A 23,255-nucleotide genomic window follows, 5' to 3' on the forward strand; every position below is an offset into this window, starting at 1 on the left:
CCCCCTTAAGCCTATGTCCAGGTTTTGGTTTTCCCTTTGCTGTGTAACACAAAACAAACACTTTTAACTGGTGTCGATGCACTTTCATACAACATAGATCGGTCAAGATTACACCTGGTAAAATTTTCGAGATGTCACAGCGGTGGAAAGACCATCAAAGTTACCTAGCAGGTTTATCCCTGGTCAGAAACAGTCATTGTGGAAAGTTTGCTGCTTTGAGTGAAGTGAACAACATAATATTGGTTTAATCATTCATTCTATGGAAGGACAGTGTTTGGCGATTGGTGATTCAGAAAGAACAAACTAACTACAGAATGGTGTTACATTCATAAGTTTGACAGTTGCTGTGGGATTTGAGAAGCACTCATGTAGACTTATTAGCATGCAGATGAACAGGAACAATCAGATGATTACTACTCCATTGATGGCCCTCAGGCTTGAGCTGTGGATGTTTTTCCTTAAATTTGGCCTCTCTCAGACTCATAGGCCTTCCCCGTGTATTTACTCAAGGAAGTACTTGTGAGCAATTTCAAGTTCAAGAATTGCTTAGTGACTCCTGTAGCGCCCTTGTAGCCTCAGAGCAAATGATTTTCAAAATTTCTAGCTCTCTCAGTATCTGTCTCTCTTATTCTTCCTTTAAGAGGAAATCAACTAAAACTACAGAATTCCATGCACTTCCACTAACTTATGCATCTTATACCTAACTGCTTGGAGAAGCTAGAATGTCCCCTTCCAATAAGGGGATTTTCAAGTTATCATAAGATCTATCCTCAAGTGGAAAACAACCATGGCCTTGTGTCAGAAGCAGCGGTCTTGTGTACTGCTGAGGGTGCCATTCTAGAGGAATTTTCAGCACTTGGAACTTTGTAGACATTGTTTTTTTTTGCTTTCTTAGGTATAGTAAGACTTTTTCGATGTCTACTTTAAGGTTATCGTTCCATACTTTTCTTTGTATTGCATCATGTTCTTTTAGATCTTGATGAGAATCAGCAATGTAAGATGTAAAGATTGAAGTATTTTCATCTCGGTATCAGTCTCTCGGGAGTTTAGATGAAGGTCCAAACTTTATCTGAATTATTTACTATGAAACCTTTTATTTAGTATTATCGGTAGTTAAAAGAATAAATTTATTGCAAGCACCTTTTTTTAAGCTGTTGAAAAGGGAATGCTATTTTATCTTTTTGCCATAGAACTGAGGTTGATGTTAAGGCTATGTTTTTCAGAGAACTAATAATTCCAATGTAACCTCCTTAGTGGGGAAGAAGTGGAAACACTTCTCTGTTCTGTTGGGGCAATTAAAACTTACTCAGATAAGATAAGCCTGGGAGAGATAGCTATCCTTCCTTTAGAAACCTAGAATGTCTTTTGTCAAAGGTTAAGCCTGGAAGAGGCTTAACCTTTTGTTTTGTAGTTTAGGAAGCCAAGATGTTGTATAGTGTTAAGACAGAAGAAGCAAAACTAACCTTTTGTTTTGTGGTGTTAGAAAACCTAGCTTTCTTTGTCAATGTTTAGCATGGAGGAGGCAAGGTTAACTGTTTGTTTTGTGATTTTAAAAAACCTAGAATGTCTGTCAAAGTTTAACCCAGGAAGAGGCAAAGTTAATCTTTTCTTTTGTGTTTTTATAAACCTAGAATGTCTTTGTCAAAGAACACAAGGTTCTCTGTGACATATTGATGAGGCTAATGCATGAGAAGTAGCTCCATACCTTCGACCTTTATTGAAGGTAAACATTCATACTGTGAGCAACAGTTGTAACTTCATTTAGTGTTAGGTCAATTTGTTGCCCTGCAGAAGAAGTGCAATTAGGTTTTACCTGCTCACTACCTTACCTTAAGTATACAGAATTGTTTGAAAACAGAAATGCCCTTAGTCCTTTAGGGTCTTTGTATAAATCCCATGTTTTATTATTTAAGTGGTTTCATCTTTTCTTTGTTTATGAACCATGGCAGCTGTGTAGTTTGACCCAGTGTAGGTATGGAGAGCAGGCAAGGCTTCCAGAGTCAAAATGTTCAACCAGCTGTAAGTTGTTGATATAGCACCATATGTTGTTGGCACTCAAAGCAACATTCATCCACACCAATTTTCCACATTTCTGAGATGTGATATAACTGGAGTACAAACAATTTTGTATCAAAACACCTTACAGCAATGATGGGGTTGTCATCTGTGAGCAGGCTTGACAGATGAAACACAATCTTGGTGTCTGCTTCCTCATGTGCAAACCAGATCAGTTTCTTCCTCATGAATGACTGAGCCTTGCTGAACTGTGTAATGATAACACACATCATTTACTGCCAGGTACATATGGTGGTCAGCAAGTTTGTTCGGCTAGCCCATTCCTGAGCAAGAAACTTGATGAATCCCATTTTGAATGCTGGTGATTTTAAGGGCCTTCTGTCATTCTTTTGGTTATTGCTGACCAGGACCCGTGATGGAGTAGTCAGTCTCATCCACTGATCATCTGGAGTGTTCAAGATCCTTGATGGATGGATTCTTGTAAATATCACAGATCAAATCCACTCGCTTTGAAATTCCACAAAGTATTCTCAGAATCAGTGAGGTCACTTCTCCAAGGGTGACTAGTACAATCATACCCCTACATACGAAAGTCCCTACGTACGAAAAATCCAGGTTACGAAGGCTAAGACGAAGATTTTTTGCTTCTGTGTACGAAAATAATTCAGGTTGCGAAAGGGTGTATGTACCGTAAATCTGAGATTCGCCCGGGCCGCCGAGAACAAATTTAAAACTTGCACGCCGCCAACTCAGTAGACTCGCCACCATCCTCCCGCTCTCCCATTTGTTCCTGATGCTAGTCACCGCCGTAAGATCCTGCTCTCCTATTGGTCAGCATCTGTCCCATCATGCCTCTATGTAAAGGCGTTCCTTGACCATTTTGTTGAGGCAGCATTATCGTAAACACCTGGAATTCGTTCATTCACATAGATTTAATTTGATTTCGTTTGTTAACGTAAATTCGTGTTAGTGATTTTGCTTTCATTGCACTGTAAGTTACTTTATTGTGTTATGTGTGAACTTAATTACTTAACATTATTAGCCATGGGTCCCAAGAATGTTGCTGAAGTTCACAGAAAGAAGAGGATGCTTTCTATGGAGACGAAGTAGAGATAATCAAGAAGTGTTAATGTTGTCTGCCATTTGTTAATGTGTTTCGTAAAGTTTAGTGTTAATGTTTTCTGCCGTTTTTTAATGTGTTTTGTAAAGTTAAGTGTTCATGTTTTCTGCCATTTGGAACGAATTAGGCAATTTACATGTAAAATGTGGTTCTTAGATACCTGTAGGTTCAGAAGTACATGCAAGAGAAACATGCCATCAGCAAATGCCATCAGCAAGGGTGACATCAACAGTAGATTAGGGTTTGTGCTGTGCACTTCATTCTCAAGCTTGTGCAGAAGTTTAGACTTGTCTGCCTTGTTGAGGCTCCCATCAATGTGCACCATTTAAAAGGCACAGGTACCAAAGGAAATAAGAAAACTTTGTTGAGGTCAAGATTGTTCTTTGAGCTGAGGTAGAGAAGGCATCCAAACAGGTTTTGTTCCTTACAGCTCCACCACTTTCTTGTTGCTCTTCACAGAGGCCTTGACAGCAACTGAGGCAAAGTTCATCACCTTACATCTTGAAATTGCCTTCTCAAATCTTGCAGGATCAGGTGAAGGATGCAGGTCTTTCTTGGTAGATTAGATGTCATTTTTCCTCATCTGACAATTAAAAACATGCATGGCATGCAAACGCTGACACCACCACTATCACCAAAACATCTACAATTATACATGCAATTTTAAACACTGTAGGCCATATTATGCATCACATTCACATTATTACACCACAGCAAAACTACCATGCAAGACTACTGAAATATCAGTAGGTGAGATATAAAAGTACCTCTTCATATATGAAATAACAAGACCATAATTTATGTGGTAACTTCTGTAACAAAAGTGCTCATGTTATCTTTTAGTTTAATAGTTTATTCAAGTATTTTATTTTATTTATTTATTTATTTTTTTAACAATTCAACTGTTAAATTCAATGATTATCCATTCTTATTCTGCATTAATTGATTAAGTAATATAGATAATGGAGTTATTTAAATATTAGATAATTTAGATAAGTTAGATGGACTCTTAGACTGTCTAAGATGTTTACATTAGACTGTAAAAATACTGAAAAACGTTGAAGATTGACATTGTTTCAAGCTGATGTAGTGAAATAATGGCAGCAGACAGGTATCCAAACTACATATACAGATTTAAATCCTGAGATTTCTTTTCAAAACTTCCTTTGAGCATGTTGGCCTTACATTTATGGTAAGCTACTGGAATTGTTAATAATATAGAAACCTTGCATTGGATTGGCGTTTAGATCGGCAGCCATCTTGAAATGCAAATTAGGGAGTTATAGAAACTTTTTAGAGCAAAAGAATCAGATTTGATATCAGTGCCACAAATGTGTCTTTGGAAGTCCACTTTAGAGACAGTTTCCTCAGTGTATATGGTTGTAGGTACATATTTGGTGACACCAATCCCAAACAGCTGAAAACTGAGATAAGCAGGTTTTTTAAATCCTCACAGTTTTCTGATTAAGAAACACCCATTGAACCTTTTTGGTTCAGAAACAAATAAAACACCCATACCTCTGGGACCATAAAGACATAGGCACTTTCCTGAGAATCTGCCATAGGTACTGGTAAAGACAATGGAGGAGACGTATGAAGATGAGAGAATGAGCTTGGTGGAAAGGTATGGTAACCAGCAGATGGAAATGAGACTACAGTTACCCTACTTTAATGCGCTCCACTTTGTCGTTGATATTTTGTGGAACATATTTTTCACATTTCCGGAAGAAATTTCACAATTAAAGAATTTTTCTATAAGTCTTATCTCTAGATTGGTTTCTAATTTGCTTTTTTCATATTAAAATAGGCAGTGAACTGTTAAAATAGGTAGTTATAAGCATTTTAGTTTAATGGCTATGTGGTACCTATTTGACAGATATAAGCATTTAGTATAAGCATTTTTAGCGGGGTTTTGCATTTCTGCTGTCTTTACATTTTCACGGTGGGTTTTGGAACCTATCCTTGCAAAAAACTTGTGTAACACTGTAGGTCTTGAAGATGAAGATGGCTTAGCCAGGAAATGTGGAGGAATGGGGAACACTTAATAGGAAAAGCATATGATATGGAAGAAGCAAGCAGACGGGAGGGCATGGAAAAAACTTATTTCCTCTTAACCCTATAAACTCGTAAAGGAAATATTATGATGATTTTTAACACATTAATTCTCCTGTGTATTTTGCTACACATCACTTTTCCTTGTTTACTTGTTTGCAGTTTAGTATTTAAATTGATAGAAGGTTGGTCTTTTATTTTTTTTTTTTTGCTTCTTCCAGATGAATGTGTGCACATGATATATTATTAATAATAATGATATTAGTAATGATGATACAGTACTGGTAATATGCATGTCATGGACTACTGTTTTAGTTATACCTTACTGTGTTAGTGTTAATGTATACGTAATTGAAAATTGACTTTAGTTAACATTTTAAAAATGTGTAGTCCTTTATTTCTATCTGAATTTTCTTTTTGTGGAATCTGATTTTTGAAGCATACTTTTGCAACCAGACTTAATCTTACGTTTGAGCTCAAAACTACTATTTGTATGTTTTTCATATCCCCCCTCTCAGGTAAATAAGATAACTGCCGAAACCGATGGTATGAAGTCTGACCATGAAGTGACCTACAATACAAATGGTCATGCATGTAGCTCAGCCATACCCATTGAAATGTCATCCGCAAGTCTTATGAATGTTAGCTTGTCCTCTGCATCCGGAGAATCTACTGATCTTACGCACGTTTTGAGCAACCTTCCTGATGTTCCTGAGACTCAAATGACTCCAATGAGCACAACTAGTTCTAAAGTACTCCTTTTACCAGAAGTGTCGACACAAACCCCTAAGTCACCTTCAAAATTTCTAGAAAGAATTTTCAAGGGAAAACAAAAAAGGAAAGATTATGGTTAGACTTTAGAAAAAATATATATACTTTTTATACTTAACTAATGAATGCTGTGATTATCCTTTCAGAAATTATAGATAAGACAATGTTGCATAATTTTCTTTACCAGCCATCAAGAACAAGTGAGTACTAATGCATATACAGCAAAGATATTAGGAATGCTTTCTTAAAATGCATTTATCATGAAATTGCAGAGACATGACAAAAATTTGTATGCACATTTTTCTGTGAGGAAAATGTTAATTGTACATGTCCTTGTCTATTTTGTAATGTTTTTTTCTTAAAAATTTTTATTATTATATTAAATTGCAATGAACCCTTCATTAAAACCCATTGAATACTACAGCTAAGTTTCACCCGAGTTGTTCATAACTATTCATTCTTGGCAGGGATGTAGGAGAAATCATATACTATCACAAAGATGATCAAGTATCCTGATATGTCTAGTACTTAACATTAAAGTGTGAATGAAGGTTGATCACAGTTGAGCTTTAATGATAGAAGATTTTTATTTTTTTTAATTTATTTATTTATTTTTTTGAGAGGCAATCTTTGATTATCTAGCAGAACCATAGATTTCCCCACAAGCTCTTTCCATTGCACAGCAATAATATTTAGTCATCTTAAATTCATTAATCTTTTTTATTCAAGTTTAGTAGAGCATTTGTCTTAGCTTTGAAAGTACATGCACAATAGTTTTTCTTTTTGTAGTATGAATAAAATGTGAAATTTCATGACATGCTTTATGGAATTAACTCATAGAAAAAATGACTCATTCATAACAGCTAGTCTTGCTCATATGTACTTTTGATTGTATAAGCCACTGTTTGCCTTCAGAGGAGTTACTATTATGGTCTTCCAAAGGTTCAAAAGACAGATCAAGTAATATCAAAGAAATCTCTTGTAGTTGGGCTTGTACAGAATAGTGCTTTTGATTGAAACAGTGATTAATATAAAACTATTCATGGCAAGAGGATCCTTTCCCTTGCCTACTGCATTTACCTGGTCTTCCTTCGTCCTGTCACACAGATGTGGCAACAGCATATAAACTGGCAAAGATCCCGAATATTCTCAAATTTTGTGTGTAATTCACAAGCCCTCAACTGTGCTTTGAAATAATTTCAAAGTCGAAGGACTGTGTGAAAAAAATTTTGCAGTTATCTGCTGAGGAAATCTAAGTGTCTTGTCTTAGGCTCCTATTAACAGTTTGTTCATTAGAATTTTTTCAGTTAGGCATAATTGTCAAATACTGGTTGTTGGTGAGGATTTTTGATAAGGCTATATCATGCCTGCCTTTTGCAACCAACTCTCACAATTTTTAAATTTCATTAGGAATTGTATAACTAAAAATTGTGAGTCAGTTGTGGTTTTAATTATATTTCATTTTATATAGTAAAAGGAAAATTTGCTTTTTACCCTAACTTCTCAGTTATGAATTAACCCTTTAACGCCAAAGGGGCATAATAAAAAATCGTCTCCCGTATGCCGGGGGGGTCTCGGAGTGAGCGCTGAAGCAGAAAAATGATTTTTTTCAAAAAAGCACAGCGCGCTTAGTTATCAAGATTAAGAGTTCATTTTTGGCTCCTTTTTTGTCATTGCCTGAAGTTTAGTATGCAACCAACAGAAATGAAAAAAATATCATTATCATATATAAATAATGCGATATATGATAGCGCGAAAACAAAATTTCATATATAATTGTATTCAAATCGCGCTGTGAGCAAAACGGTTAAAGCTAATTAGTTAATTTTTTTTTCGTTGTATTGTACACTAAATTGCAATCATTTTGATATACAACACATAGTAAAATGATCAAAGCAACAGAGAAAATATTATCACAAAATGATGCATGAATTCGTAACGCACGGAGGTAAAAAAAAGTTTTTTTTTTTTCAAAAATTCACCATAAATCTAAATATTATTCAAGAGACTTCCAATTTGTTTCAAAATGAAGATAAATGATTGAATATTACTATACTGTAAGAGTTTTAGCTTACAATTGCAGTTTTTGACCATTTCAGACTAGTTAAAGTTGACCGAATGTCAATTTTTTTTATATTTTTTTATATGCGAATATCTAAAAAATGTGGAAAGCTACAACCTTCAATTATTTTTTGTTGTATTCTACATGAAATTGCGCACATTTTCATATATAAAACTCTATGAAATGTCTAATATGAAATGGAGCAAATATTACGAGAATGTGACGTACACATTTCGGAGATTTGCGGCAGAGAATCCGCACGCCGAGGGAAGGAAAGTTTTTTTTAAAAATTCACCATAAATCTAAATATTGTGCTAGAGACTTTGAATTTGTTTCAAAATGAAGATAAATGACTGAATATTACTAGACTTTAACAGTTTTAGCTTACAATTGCATTTTTTGACCATTTCGGTAGAGTCAAAGTTGACCGAACGTGGGTTTTTTTTCTATTTATCGTGATTTATATGCAAATATTTCAAAAATGAGAAAAGCTACAACCTTCAATTATTTAATGTTGTATTCTACATAAAATTGCGCATATTTTCATATATAAACCTTTATGTAACGGCTAATTTAAAATGGTGCAAACATACGACAATTGGACGAAAAAATTTCTGATTTTTTCGGAAGAGTTACCGCGCGGACGTAAGGAAAAAGTTTTTTTCATAAATTCACCATAAGTCGAAATATTGTGCTAGAGACTTCCAATTTGTTGCAAAATGAAGGTAAATGATTGAATATTACTAGAATATAAGAGTTTTAGCTTACAATTGCGTTTTTCGATCATTTCGGTAGAGTCAAAGTTGACCGAAGGTTGAAATTTTGTCACATCGTTATTTATATGAAAATATTTCAAAAGTGATAAAAGCTACAATCATGAGTATTTTCTGTTGTATTCTACATGAAATTGCGCACATTTTCATATATAATACTCCATGTAACGGCTAATTTAAAATGGTGCAAAAATTACGTCAAAGTGACAAAATAATTTCTGAGATGTGTCGCTGATGCTTTTTAGTGCGATAAGAAAGAAATTCGCGCTTGCGCGCCTGGGTAACGATTGTAAACAAAACAACGCCTTGATCCGTGAGCTCCCAGCATCCCCCAAGGAGCGTGATTCAAAAGTTTTCACCTGGTAGGTCTATAAGTATTTTTCCGCGAATTTAAAAAAAAACCTTTTTTTATCGACGTACCATACGTCCAATCGGCACCCAACAGACAATTTATGTCGACGTATAATACGTCCAATCGGCGTTTAAGGGTTAAATGACTTCGTTTCCTCCTATACAGCTTACTTTTAAACTAAGTTTCCCGTTTCTTTTTATAATTAATGTAGAAATATTTTAGATTTTGTACTGCAGAAATCTCCCCAATCATCATTAATGTCACTTGGTTGGTTGTGTTGCAGTGGAGTGGGAAATATGTCTAGGCAGGTCTACTATTAGTAAGCATTACTCTGCTGGAAGGTGACATCACAGCATTTTCAATATCTTAAGAAATAGTTTGGCTCCTTCAGAGTTACTTTCTGGTACTGATCATGGATTTTAAACTAAGTAGTTTCAATGATATATTAGTTACCAGTATAATAATAGGAGCCATAACACTCAAATCATTGTAATTTTGAAAGATAACCTGAGGTATACTAGTACCATTTAAATATAATATAGTTGGATTATTGTGTAGAAAGGAAGAGGGCAGAAGTATAGAAAATCCAATACAATATTGGAGCTACTTTCATTCTGATTTTTAGGCAACTTTCAGTTGCATAGAACCACATCTCATGGAGCATTATTTTGATAGTTGAGGTATAGTGCACCTGATGCAATATTGAAACTATGTACAAATAATCTCTCGATTATCTGGATACACCTTTTATGGACCTTGACATTATGCGGATACAATTGGACCCCAGGGAATAAAGATCAAAGATTATATAAATAAATTGTATATATATATATATATATATATATATATATATATATATATATATATATATATTATATATGTATTATACACCTTATATTTTCACATATAACATGACCTTTAAATCCTAAAATTCACCCCCCAAAAATTAGTGGTTGTCTTATAGGCGGTCCCCGGGTTACGACGGTTCCGGCTTACGACGTTCCGAGGTTACGACGCTTTTTCTTAAATATTCAATGGAAAAATCCGTCCTGGGTTACGACGCTTGTTCCGAGGTTACGACGCTGACGCTTCCGACGCTCCGAGTTAACGACGCTTTTAAAAAAACGCATACTATGATAAAAATCCTTTATAGTTTAGCACAGTATATTAATAAAAATAAGTTTCTGGTTAGATTACAACAAAAATTTTGAGATTATGATGATTTTCGACACTTTTTATGTTGTATTTTTCTGTTGTATTTTTCTATGTTTTTTAGTGACGCCTCATATGCGGAACTAGTTTCCGAGCGAATGAATACATACTAGTTTACATATAACAGTCCAAAAGCGCAAATAATGAAAAAATCATTGCTTGTTTCCAGTAATAATAACAAAACTAAGTTTCTGGTTAGATTACAACGCAAATTCCAAGTATCCAAAGAGAGACATTATCCAGTAATTTGATCAGAGAGAGAGAGAGAGAGAGAGAGAGAGAGAGAGAGAGAGAGAGAGAGAGAGAGAGAGAGGCGTCTTCCGACGCTCCGAGTTAACGACGCTTTTAAAAAACGCATACTATGATAAAAATCCTTTATAGTTTAGCACAGTATATTAATAAAAATAAGTTTCTGGTTAGATTACAACAAAAATTTTGAGATTATGATGATTTTCGACACTTTTTATGTTGTATTTTTCTATGTTTTTTAGTGACGCCTCATATGCGGAACTAGTTTCCGAGCGATGAATACATACTAGTTTACATATAACGTCCAAAAGCGCAATAATGAAAAAATCATTGCTTGTTTCCAGTAATAATAACAAAACGAAGTTTCTGGTTAGATTACAACGCAAATTCCAAGTATCCAAAGAGAGACATTATCCAGTAATTTGATCAGAGAGAGAGAGAGAGAGAGAGAGAGAGAGAGGCGTCTTCCGACGCTCCGAGTTAAGGACAGAGAAGTGTTCGTTTCGTTAAACGGCCTCTGACTCATGCCAGTAAATGTTTTGTTGATACTAATAATATAAGCCTATTTAAAGATACGTTTACTTTAATTAGTCTATATGATACGTAAATAGTAATCAACTGTTCTTGTAGCCCTCAATATTTGGCAAAATCGAAGTATCCAAAGAGAGACATTATCCAGTACGTAATTTGATCAGAGAGAGAGAGAGAGAGAGAGAGAGACGCTTTGGCAACAATGGTCTCGGGGGTTTTTATAGCTTCCTTCTGCTTGATGATCGTGGATATTGTAGAAGGATTTCGACCATACTCGTTTGGCCAAAATCGCGATACGCTTTGCTATAATTTCATGTTTTGCTTCCATCGAAATCATTTTCTTGGGTTTTTTCTTATCACCTGCTTTGTCTTTAGCTTTGAGACCCATGGTTAATAATAAAATAGACAAAATAACACGAAAAATAGGCGCAAATACAACGAACTAAACAACGACGTGTTAACATGCAGCACCAACAAACAAACAGACTGAACGCCATTTTATCGGTCGCCTATACAACTAATCACTCATCGCAAAATCGTATCTCAAATATTTCGTTGTATATCAAAGCTTGTATTTTCGCAAATTTTCTGTTATATCTCAAGTTTCCAATGTAATTTGATCAGAGAGAGAGAGAGAGAGAGAGAGAGAGAGAGAGAGAGAGAGAGAGAGAGAGAGAGAGAGAGAGAGAGACGCTTTGGCAACAATGGTCTCGGGGATTGACGTAACGTTTATTTTCTGAACAGATAGGACAGAGAAGTGTTCGTTTCATTAAACGGCCTCTGACTCATGGCAGGAAATGTTTTGTTGATACTAATATATAAGCTTATTTAAAGATACATTTACTTTAATTAGTCTATATGATACGTAAATAGTAATCAGCTGTTCTTGTAGCCCTCAAGATTTTGCAAAATCACTCCAGGTTGTACATAAAACTTCAAGAATGTAGTGTCACCAGAGGATTACAATAGTTTTTACCTTCAAGAACCAGCATTCTTTTATGAAAATAACTCCAGGTTGTACATAAAACTACAGGAAACGACATGTAGTGTAACCAAAGGATTACAAGTAAGGTTTTTATAACTTTTTATTAGTTTAAGACATATTTCCAAGCGTCGTTCCGGCTTACGACGATTTTCGGGTTACGACGCGTCTCAAGAACGGAACCCCCGTCGTAACCCGGGGACTGCCTACTACAATTCTAAAAATCAAACCTTGAATTCTAAGATGTGTATCGGTAGGCTAGCCTCAGCCTCGGTGCTATACCTTAACCACCATCATACATGAGATTCACATTGCGAGATAAATTTATGATAAAGTCAATAAAACCATTTTTACCTATATATTATTGACATATCCTCATAATGAATACCCTATTTGAGGAATAATTTTAAATCAGTGAAACAATCTTTATCTATGTGATCCCAGCTGAGAAAATGTAGACATCGAGTTTCGATTGCGCTCACAGCAAGCTTTATCTTTCGGTAACCTTTTAGAAATTTCAATGGTAGTGTAATTATGGTAGTTCAGTCATACCCCTACATACGATAGTCCCTACGTACGAAAAATCCAAGTTACAAAGGCAGAGATGAAGATTTTTTATGCTTCTGTGTACGAAAATAATTCAGGTTGCGAAAAGTCCGAGATTCGCCTGGGCCTCCGAGAACAATTTTAAAACTCGCGCGCCGCCAACACAGTGGACTTGCTACCATCCTCCCGCTCTCCCATTGGTTCCTGGTGCTAGTCACCGCCGTAAGATCCTGCTCTCATATTGGTCAGCATCTGTCCCATCATGCCTCTGTGTAAAGGCGTTCCTTGACCATTTCATCGCGGCAGCATTATCGTAAACACCTGAAATTCGTTTGTTCACATAGATTTCGTTTGTTAACGTAAATTCGTGTCAGTGATTTCGCTTTCATTGTACTGTAAGTTACTTTATTGTGTTGTGTGTGAACTTAATTAGTACTTACGTTATTAGCCATGGGTCCCAAGATTGTTGCTGAAGTTCATGGAAAGAAGAGGATGCTTTCTATGGAGACGAAGATGGAGATAATCAAGAAGTGTTAATGTTTTCTGCCATTTGTTGATGTGTTTCATAAAGTTTAGTGTTAATGTTTTCTGCCATTATTTAATGTGTTTCGTAAAGTTAAGTGTTCATGTTTTCTGCCATTTGTCCTCCTCCTATGTCGTCACTTTCGGACATCGCCTCACTCGAAAGGTAAGGTTCCACATTTTACTACATACATACATACATGTACATACAGTATTTCTTGTACCCTGTACACTAATACACTTTATTTACAGGCATAGTCACAGTTAGGTTAGATATTGAATGGTCCAGATTGTTGTATTTCATTGTTTATTGGTCAATTTAGCTATATTATAAAATTTACTGTGGTGTTTTTGTAGGGCTTGGAATGAATTAGGCAATTTAAATGTAAAACGTAGTTGGAGAAAGAGAGAGAAAGGAAAGGTAGAAATTGATTTGAGCAGGGAGTGACATCTACCCTTGCAGTCAGGAAAATGTCAAGTAATGTGACATATTTGTCAGGTCCACCCTCCCCACCTAGCTTCCCAACTTTCAGAAAAAGACAGATAATGTCTGTTTGTTTAAAAAATTTTAAAATATAATTTGCTATAGCAATGCATAAACATTTTAATTACAGTGTATTATTATTATTATTATTATTATTATTATTATTATTATTATTATTATTAATCTTATTAATATTTGAAAATTAGTACTTATTATTAGGTGAATAATTTATTTATAATACAAAACAAACACACGCATAGAACTTCTCTTATCTCAGTAAGAGAGCGATATCTGAGATAGGAAAGGGAGAAAAAGTGAGAATTATTATTTTTATTTGATGTATGTAATTATATAACCTTAATATTATTTTGAAAATACTAAGTAATTTTTTATCATAAAAATGTATATAGTTATGAAAATAACATCAAAATACAGTAATAATTAAATGTTTCTTGATGAAGTCTGCGAATTGCTGAATTTTTTTGCTAATAATTTATAGGTAGGCTCCACGGACAAATCCACAAATAGGTAAGTCCACGACTCTTGAGGATACAAATAAGGAGGTGTACTGTATGCATATATATATGTGATATATATATATATATATATATATATATATATATATATATATATATATATATATATATATATATATATATATATATATATATATGTGTGTGTGTGTGTGTGTGTGTGTGTGTGTGTGTGTGTGTGTGTGTGTGTGTATTTATAAAACATAAATTTTAAAACATTTGAAAACCTCTCTCTGATCGTTGGCAATGCTGTGCCGTCTAAGGAAATGTTTGGTAACAGCTTCTTAAACTCATAAAGAGTCTGAAAAAGGTTTTGTAGGATGTGGGAGGCCAGGAAAAGTTTCCTAGGTGTCAGGGGGAGGCGACTGATGGCTGGTGCTGTGGAGGGGGATTGGGAACACTGTGTGGGATGGGTGAAGAAGGGTAAGCAGGCCTTTGAATTTGTTATAGCTTTTTGTTGTATGTTTTTTACATTTATGCTTTTTCCACTTTCTATTAACCCTTAATGGACAGATATTCTCACATGAGTAGTAATAACAGGTTTTGGGTGGTGTACAGATTCACTCATGTTAAGTAACAATATTATGCTCCATTGATTTGGGGGAATCAGGCGGGAAAGAGGTGCCATTACTTCTATAGTCCATAAATTCACTAATGGCAACTTTAAAGCTGGCTAAGATGAGAGAGACTTGACGGCTCAAGAGCTTAGGTGTAATCTTGACTTCATGGGAGTATTCACTGCCTCTCTGTCTCACATAACATCTTTTTATAAATTTGGGCTTAGTTCTTATCTTTTATGATAGCATGTCAGTTATAAATGTAATTTTGCAAAGAAATAATAGAAAAAAACGTGCATAAATCCAAAAATGTTACTGCATTTTCGTTCTTGGTAAATTTATATAAATATTTTACAACAATATTAAATTTACAAAATCGGACAAAACCATTAATTAGAAAAGATTTTTATAACTTGGTAAAATTTATGATTGTCTTGTAAAAGAGGCTCCACAAGGGGTTGCAAATAATCATTTCCAACTTCTTGTGGAAGGTAGGGAAAATTTTTTTGAATATTTTTTCTTACCCCATGTGCATTTGCATATCTTCTTTCCATTGATGTGTTTTTCTCTTAAATTGGCTGACCTCAAAGTTTCCCTAGGCTGGGGTACTGCATGTTGATTTTGTAGCCCAGCTCCTAAGGGTTGAAGGATATTATAGGACTTTACTGTAGCTTATAATGAAATAATCAAGCATGATGAGAGAGAGATAGAGAGACTCATATACCCCTCCTCTTTTTATTTTGTTATATTTTCTTTTATATTTTCACTGAAGTATTTTGTAATTTTTTTATTTTTGTTTGTCATAATTTTACTGCTTAAAAGATGAAAAACCAGGCAAATTTACAACCCAGGAGAGACAGGAAAGCATTTGATATCCCCTGGCATAAACACATGCACATTGCTTCCCTTTGGTTGAGGGAAGTTAAAATAGCTCAGCCTGTTGCCAACATCTATGACAAAATTCATTAATTTTGCATTAGTGTATACGCTAAATACTTTTAGTTACTATACTATTTTACTGTGAATCTGAACGTTATATGAGGTGAAATATTCTCTTGTGTACTACTATGATATTTTGTGGTAGTTTAAAAAACAGCCAAAATAAGGTAAAAACTTATGTAAATTTACAATTGACCATTTTTTCATTTGGGTCGTCTGAATTTTTGTATCCGGAAAACTTATTTATGGTAGCTGCTGTGATTCCTCAAATGCAAATGCATTCCTTAACAAGAAATATTGGAATTTGTGGCAAATTTTTCTTTCACAAACATGGTGAGTAATGGGGATCTTTGCCAGCATGTGCACTGTTGCAACATCTGTGTGAGAAAGGTGAAAAAGAAAATGAGGTGAACACTGTAGGCAAGGGAAAGAGCTCTTGCCTTGAATCCTTTTATACGCTATTGCTGTAACAATCAAAAGCTCAATTCTGGCTAAAACCAACTATGAGAGAATCTTTGATACTGGTTAGTCTGTCACCATAACCTTGAGGAGACTACCAGAGAAAGGTTTTTCCTTTGCCAAAACCTGTTCTATGTCCAAAATTTTTAGAGTAGTTATTACTTGTTTTATTCTTCTTCAGCATAGATTAAATAAATAGTAGGTACATTAACCCTTAAACGCTGAAGGGGTATAATAAAAATCGTCTCCCGTATGCCGAGGGGGTCTCGCAGTGAGCGCTGAAGCGGAAAAAATATTTTTTTCAAAAAATCACAGCACGCTTAGTTTTCAAGATTAAGAGTTCATTTTTGGCTCCTTTTTTTGTCATTGCCTGAAGTTTAGTATGCAACCATCAGAAATGAAAAAAATATTATTATCATATATAAATAATGCGATATATGATAGCGTGAAAAAAAATCTTTCATATATAATTGTATTCAAATCGCGCTGTGAACAAAACGGTTAAGCTAACGAGTTCATTTTTTTCGTTGTATTGTACACTAAATTGTGATCATTTTTAGTATATAACACATTGTAAAACGATCAAAGCAACACAGAGAAAATATTATCACAAAATGATGCATGAATTCGTAACTCGCGGATGTAAAAAAATGTTTTTTTCAAAAATTCACCATAAATCTAAATATTGTTCTAGAGACCTCCAATTTGTTTCAAAATGAAGATAAATGATTGAATATTACTATACTGTAAGATTTTTAGCTTACAATTACAGTTTTCGACCATTTCGGATGAGTTAAAGTTGACCGAATGTCGAATATTTTTAATACGTACTATATTTTTTTATATGCAAATATTTCAAAAATTAGAAAAGCTACAACCTTCAGTTATTTTTTGTTGTATTCTACATGAAATTGCATATATTTTCATATATAAAACTCTATGAAATGCCTAATATGAAATGGAGCAAATATTACGAGAATGCGACGTACGCATTTCGGAGATTTGCGGCGGAGAATCCGCGCGCATAGGGAAGGAATGTTTTTTTTTTTTAAATTCACCATAAATCTAAATATTGTGCTAGAGACTTCGAATTTGATTCAAAATGAAGATAAATGACTGAATATTACTAGACTGTAAGAGTTTTAGCTTACAATTGCGTTTTTCGACCATTTCAGTAGAGTCAAAGTTGACCGAACGTGGTTTTTTTTCTATTTGTCATGATTTATATGCAAATATTTCAAAAATGAGAAAAGCTACAACCTTCAATGATTTATTGTTTTATTCTACATGAAATTGCGCACATTTTCATATATAAAATTTTATGTAACGGCTAATTTAAAATGGTGCAAACATTACAACAATCGGAGGAAAAAAATTCCGATTTTTTTCGGAAGAGTTACCGAGCGGACGTAAGGAAATTTTTTTTTTTTTTTATAAATTCACCTTAAATCAAAATATTGTGCTAGAGACTTCCAATTTGTTGGAAAATGAAGGTAAATGATTGAATATTACTAGAATATAAGAGTTTTAGCTTACAATTGCATTTTTTGACCATTTCGGTAGAGTCAAAGTTAACCGAAGGTTGAAATTATGGCACTTATCGTTATTTATATAAAATATTTCAAAAGTGATATAAAAGCTACAACCATGGGTTGTTTTTAGTTGTATTGTGCATGAAATTGCGCACATTTCCATATATAAAACTTTATGTAACGGCTAATTTAAAATGGTGCAAACGTTACGACAATCGGACGAAAATTTTTTTATTTTTTGGAAGAGTTACCGCGCGGACGTAAGGAAAAAGTTTTTTTTTATAAATTCACCATAAATCAAAATATTGTGTTAGAGACTTCCAATTTGTTGCAAAATGAAGGTAAATGATTGAATATTACTAGAATATAAGAGTTTCAGCTTACAATTGCGTTTTCGACCATTTTGGTAGAGTCAAAGTTATTACTAGAATATGAGAGTTTCAGCTTACAATTTGCGTTTTTTCGACCATTTTTGGGAGAGTCAAAGTTGACCGAAGGTTGAAATTTTGGCACTTATCGTTATTTATATGAAAATATTTCAAAACTGATAAAAGCTACAATCATGAGTATTTTTTTGTTGTATTCTACATGAAGTTGTGCACATTTTCATATATATTACTCCATGTAACAGCTAATTTAAAATGGTGCAAAAATTATGTCAAAGTGACTAAATAATTTCTGAAATGTGTCGCTGATACTTTTTAGTGTGATAAGAAAGAAATTCGGGCTTGCGCACCTGTTTAACGATTGTAAACAAAACAACGCCTTGATCCGTGAGCTCCCAGCATCCCCCAAAGCGTGTGATTAAAAAGTTTTCGCTTGGTAGGCCTATAAGTATTTTTCCGCGAATTTAAAAGAAAACTTTTTTTTTATCGACGTACCATACATCCAATCGGCACCCGACAGACAATTTATGACGTTTAATACGTCCAATCGGCGTTAAAGGGTTAAAAGACTTTTTCATGGAACTGAAGTTTTTCCAGAAAAAGATGTACAGGATGAGGTTATGCTGCAAGTATCTCAAGCACTAAAACTAGTGCAAACTTTAATTCAAACATATTCTGTTATCATCCAAAGAATTGTCAGACAATGCATAGTCATTGATGTTATTGTATTGGTTAACACTAATGTAGTACATACTAAGTATACTTAGCCACCCCTAACCAATATGATTGGCTCTACAGTGGCCCCCCATATTCGCGTTCTTCGGATTCCCGGACTCACATTCGCAGATTTCCCTCTGGACCATATCTACCCATTATTCATGGGAAATTCGCTTATTCACAGTATTTTTCTGAGAAGTGTCCAGAAATTCCTTTTTTATTTTTTTTTATCAATTTCATCATAAAATGCACTTATTGTGATAAAACTATTTAAAAAACCAGGTATAAACATTTTTAGTGAGTTTTTCTCTAGTTATAATTACCTACCAAACTAGGCCGTTTTTAGCATTTTTACAGGAGTTCCAACTATTCATGGATTCTAACTATTCGCGGGGGATCTGGTACACATCCCCCGTGAATACGGGAGTGACCACTGTAATTGAAAATAATTTGGCACTTGGGAAGGTTGCATCCATCATGTTGAGAACAGCAAATTTTCATAAACCAGTTTTCATGGGACTTTTGCTTTGCTTCATACTTCCAATTATTCATCATGGTGAAAGTTGCCTTTGTTTGTGTATGCGTGTAAGTTTACGTAAATATATGTAATGTATTTGAATATGTTTGCATTTTTACTGTGCTGTAGTATATGTTTGCATTTTGATTTTTTCTTATGCAAATAGAGTTGTTATTGTTTAAAAAAAAAGGGCTGTAATACAGAAGGTAACCAAATTCTCTCTCAAGTTAGAGAAACCTGTCCGTATTTTCCTGTCCTAGTCAAGTCATTTTGTATTATTGTTTGTGAAAGGATAAATTGGCTTTGTTTTGCAGTCTACATTTAGAATATATTACCATCTCTTGTAAGGTAGTTTTTAATCCTGTGATGTTTTCCATTTTTTATGCTTATGTTTACCCTTTTAGCAGACAAACCTTTATATTACTGTACAAAGCAACTGTAATGTCTGTTCTAGGCTTAGATACAACTTGTAAAAGTTTGGATATAATTCATAATATGGGACTCGGAATTTGCACTAGAGATTTTGTGTGAATGTCCAAAATGTAATTGATGAGGGTCAAGTTTTGGGAACAAATTAATTAAAGGAATTTTGTTAATCTTCATCATTTTCAATTAACCCGCCCCAGGAGGGCTTGATAAGTTAGCTCAGTGGTCTGATTGAATTGCTTAATAAGTAAGATTTATCTTTTTACAGACAAACTTCATTTGTACTTACAGACCCATTGCCTTACAGTTCTTGCACTTCATGCTGATGACTGTTTTATTGTTATGGGTAATTATCATACTGCCATAAGGTATGATTATTATTATGTTGTAGTAATTGAGAAACTAGGTTAAAACTAAGGCTTTTTAACTTTTTTTTCAGACTGGCCAGTCAGTAAGTGTCAGCTTTATGTCCCATGCTAATCTGTAGCTTATTCTCAAATGGCAAACAACCCAAGTGCCTATGTGTTAGATGTAGTAGATTTACTATTACTGTATGTCCCTCTATTGCTCATATGGTTCCAGGAGTCAGAGTTGGTCATGAATATATGTCAGCTGGTATACTAGAGGGACTATTTTGGTATTTGATATCACATAAGATCCCCCTCCCCATTTCTAAAAGTAGTATTAAGAAAAATAATTTTGTAAAGTTATCGAAAATGTATAGCTACAGTATGGCAAAATAAACTTGGACAAAACATGGAATTAGGAAAGCAGGAAAAATTTTTAAATAATTATGCTACTGTAATTTTCATGAGAAAACAAAAGCAGCATAGGTATGGCAGAAAACATTTTATGACACTTCCTTGCAACAGCAACAACAGTGAATTTAGGAGTGCTTAAATTTTCAAATGACAGAAAAATTGAAAAAATTTCTTAGTTAGATATAAGAGACCGGTGAAAAGGATGTATATTAGAATATGATTTTTAGTAAGTTTAATTCAACAAAGTTAAGTAAATGTGGGAAAACACAGTAAGTGCATGGTTTACCTTACAATAATGCACATTACTGAGGTAATTAACACCTCAACTTAACATCTCTGTACCGGGCTACATTATTAATTTTTTTCCATGGATCATTTTTGTTGTAATGCATTTTGAGGTGAATCATTTAAATTGAATGTTAAGTTTAGGCTGAATAGAAGAGTATATGAAACAACAGTACGGACTTTGGTCAAAAAATGGCTTGGGAAGGGGGAAAACAAAGTGAAAGTCTGCTCTCCAAGGTGGTTGAAGAAAAACTGATGTGTCACTGGATTTGTGCGCAGTCTCTGACTCCTTCCATTTCAACTATGTATTGGATGCCAGATACCACAGATTCCTTGCATTTACAATTTTTTTTATTGTTTTTAACTAGCTTCCAGCTTGCGCCAGAAAATTTACCGTACTGTTGAGACCAAAGGTTTGTTAGCGATGAAAAGTACAAATGAATAAAATATTTGTCATGTTAGTTCAGCTGAGGAACCTCGTGGAATTGCTGTTAGATGGAAGATAGTATCTAGAAAATATTTTAGTGCAGACTGTAATACATAAAGGATCTTTTATACTTAACAGATTTGCTATTCATCAGAAAGCCAGACCCCAAAAATCTATTAAGCTGAGGTGCTACAGAATACGTATTTATCATACATTACATACCGTGTTAAGCATGGTACCACACTACACTAAATAAATGTCACTAAAAATGCTGTATTAGGGAGAGAGGGAAGGCCACAATAAGTGCATAAATTACTTTAGGCACTTTTTATGTATATATATCCAACACAGGCTAGGTTTGCACACCGACGTGACAGAAAAGTTCAATCATGGTCCTAGAGAATATTGTCTTTGATTCATCAATACACCAACTTTCATACAATCATGTTATGTACATAATTATACTTTTCTAATGTTAATATGTATAACTGTATATAATAATGTAGCTGATAAGCACAGAAGTATGTGAAGCTGAGGTTTTTTTTTATTGTGTATGTGCATAAACAGTTGTATACATTGTTAGGAAAATGATGCATTTACTGTGCATTTTTTTCTTACCTTCCTCCCCTCCCCTTTCTCTCTCTCTCTCTGAGTTATTCTTTATAAGATTTTTATGTAAATGTAGTATGTTTGCAGGTGAGTCCAATCTTAGAAATACATTGCCTGTTCCAAAGAATGTCATATCTGCAGACTGCAGTAACTACAGGTCAATTTAAACTCTCTCTTTGCTCTCCAAAGTTGTTGAAAAACCAATTTTTAAGCCAATATATAGGTATGTGGGATCTAAAGGATTGTTAGTAGATAGTCAGTAAACATATGGGAAGTAGTTAGGTGCCTGTAATGCTCTATCAAACTTTACATCCCATTTGCAAGAGAACCTTGATAAGGGTTTTGAGTGCAGAGTAGTAATTCAATTAGATTTTAGTACAGCTTTTGATTTAGTAAATCACAAGGCCCTTATTTATAAATTTCAGAATCATATTGTGGGTGGAATGTTTTAGGATTATTTCATGATTTCTGTACAGGTAGGCAGCAGCGAGTTCTTGTTGATGGGATCTTAGTGAACCAAGACCTATTGTTTCTGGAGTTCCACACGGTAGTATTCTTGGTCCACTGTTATTTTTGGTGTATACAAGTGATATGTTTGTTGGCCTGGAAAACAAGATTGTTCAGTATGCCGATGATGCAACACTTGTGGGTATGGTAAAGTCTCCATGAAAAATGAAGCTGCCCTCAGCCTCAGTTGGATATGGACCGGATCAGGTAATGGTGTAGTGGGTGGGGTATGAAGCTGAACGCCAGTAAAACGAAAACACTATTGACTAGCAGATCTCCTACAGATTTTCCACCCCATCCTCCCTTTCAGATGGCTTGGAGTCAGTTGAATGGTTCTGAAGCTTTAATTATTCTAGGTGTAACTTTCGACTTAAACTTACTTTTGAGAACCATCTTGTGAAAGTGTCGGCAAATGCTGTAAAAAATTAGGTATTTTTTTTGTAAGGCCTCATATTTATAACCAATAAAATCAGTGCAACTTGTTTTAGCCTATTTATGCTTCCTTTACTAGAATATGCTTCTCCAGTTTGGATGTCATCTTCTGCCAGAGATTTATCTCTTTTAGACAGAGTGGTTTGTGGTGATAAGTTTCGTTTCCTAATATTAGCAGTAGTGACTTGCACCATCAACGGATGATCTCTTGTTTGTCAATTTTTCTTAACTTTTCTTTTATTAGAGATCTTTCATATTCATAATTGATCCCTGATTCCCTTTTTCTTCTGAGAGCAACCAGATTTGCTGAGCAGCAGCACCAGTATACAGTAAAAGTGCCTTGCTGTTGAATATCTCGATTTTAGAGGTTGTTTATTCCTCACACCATTGGACAGTTGAACAGCCTTCCTGAGGATGTGCAATTGGTACTTAAGAAGTTCAAGCAAATATGCAGTGCATTACTACTCTTAATACAATTCTCCTTGTACTCTGATGA

The 23,255-nt window shown here is 34.4% G+C and overlaps 1 protein-coding gene across 1 annotated transcript in view; it reads left to right on the forward strand.

The window, feature by feature from the left end:
- Positions 1–22,809, forward strand: part of LOC135222783 (myeloid differentiation primary response protein MyD88-like) — a 467,144-nt gene extending 444,335 nt beyond the window's left edge. The window contains 2 exon segments of the mRNA XM_064261052.1: positions 5,707–6,159; positions 20,178–22,809. Coding sequence (XP_064117122.1) covers positions 5,707–6,042 — 336 coding nt within the window. The 3' untranslated portion in view covers positions 6,043–6,159; positions 20,178–22,809.
- Positions 22,810–23,255: the final 446 nt, after the last annotated feature.

Source organism: Macrobrachium nipponense, chromosome 8 (assembly GCF_015104395.2).
Source record: "Macrobrachium nipponense isolate FS-2020 chromosome 8, ASM1510439v2, whole genome shotgun sequence".
NCBI lineage: Eukaryota > Metazoa > Arthropoda > Malacostraca > Decapoda > Palaemonidae > Macrobrachium > Macrobrachium nipponense.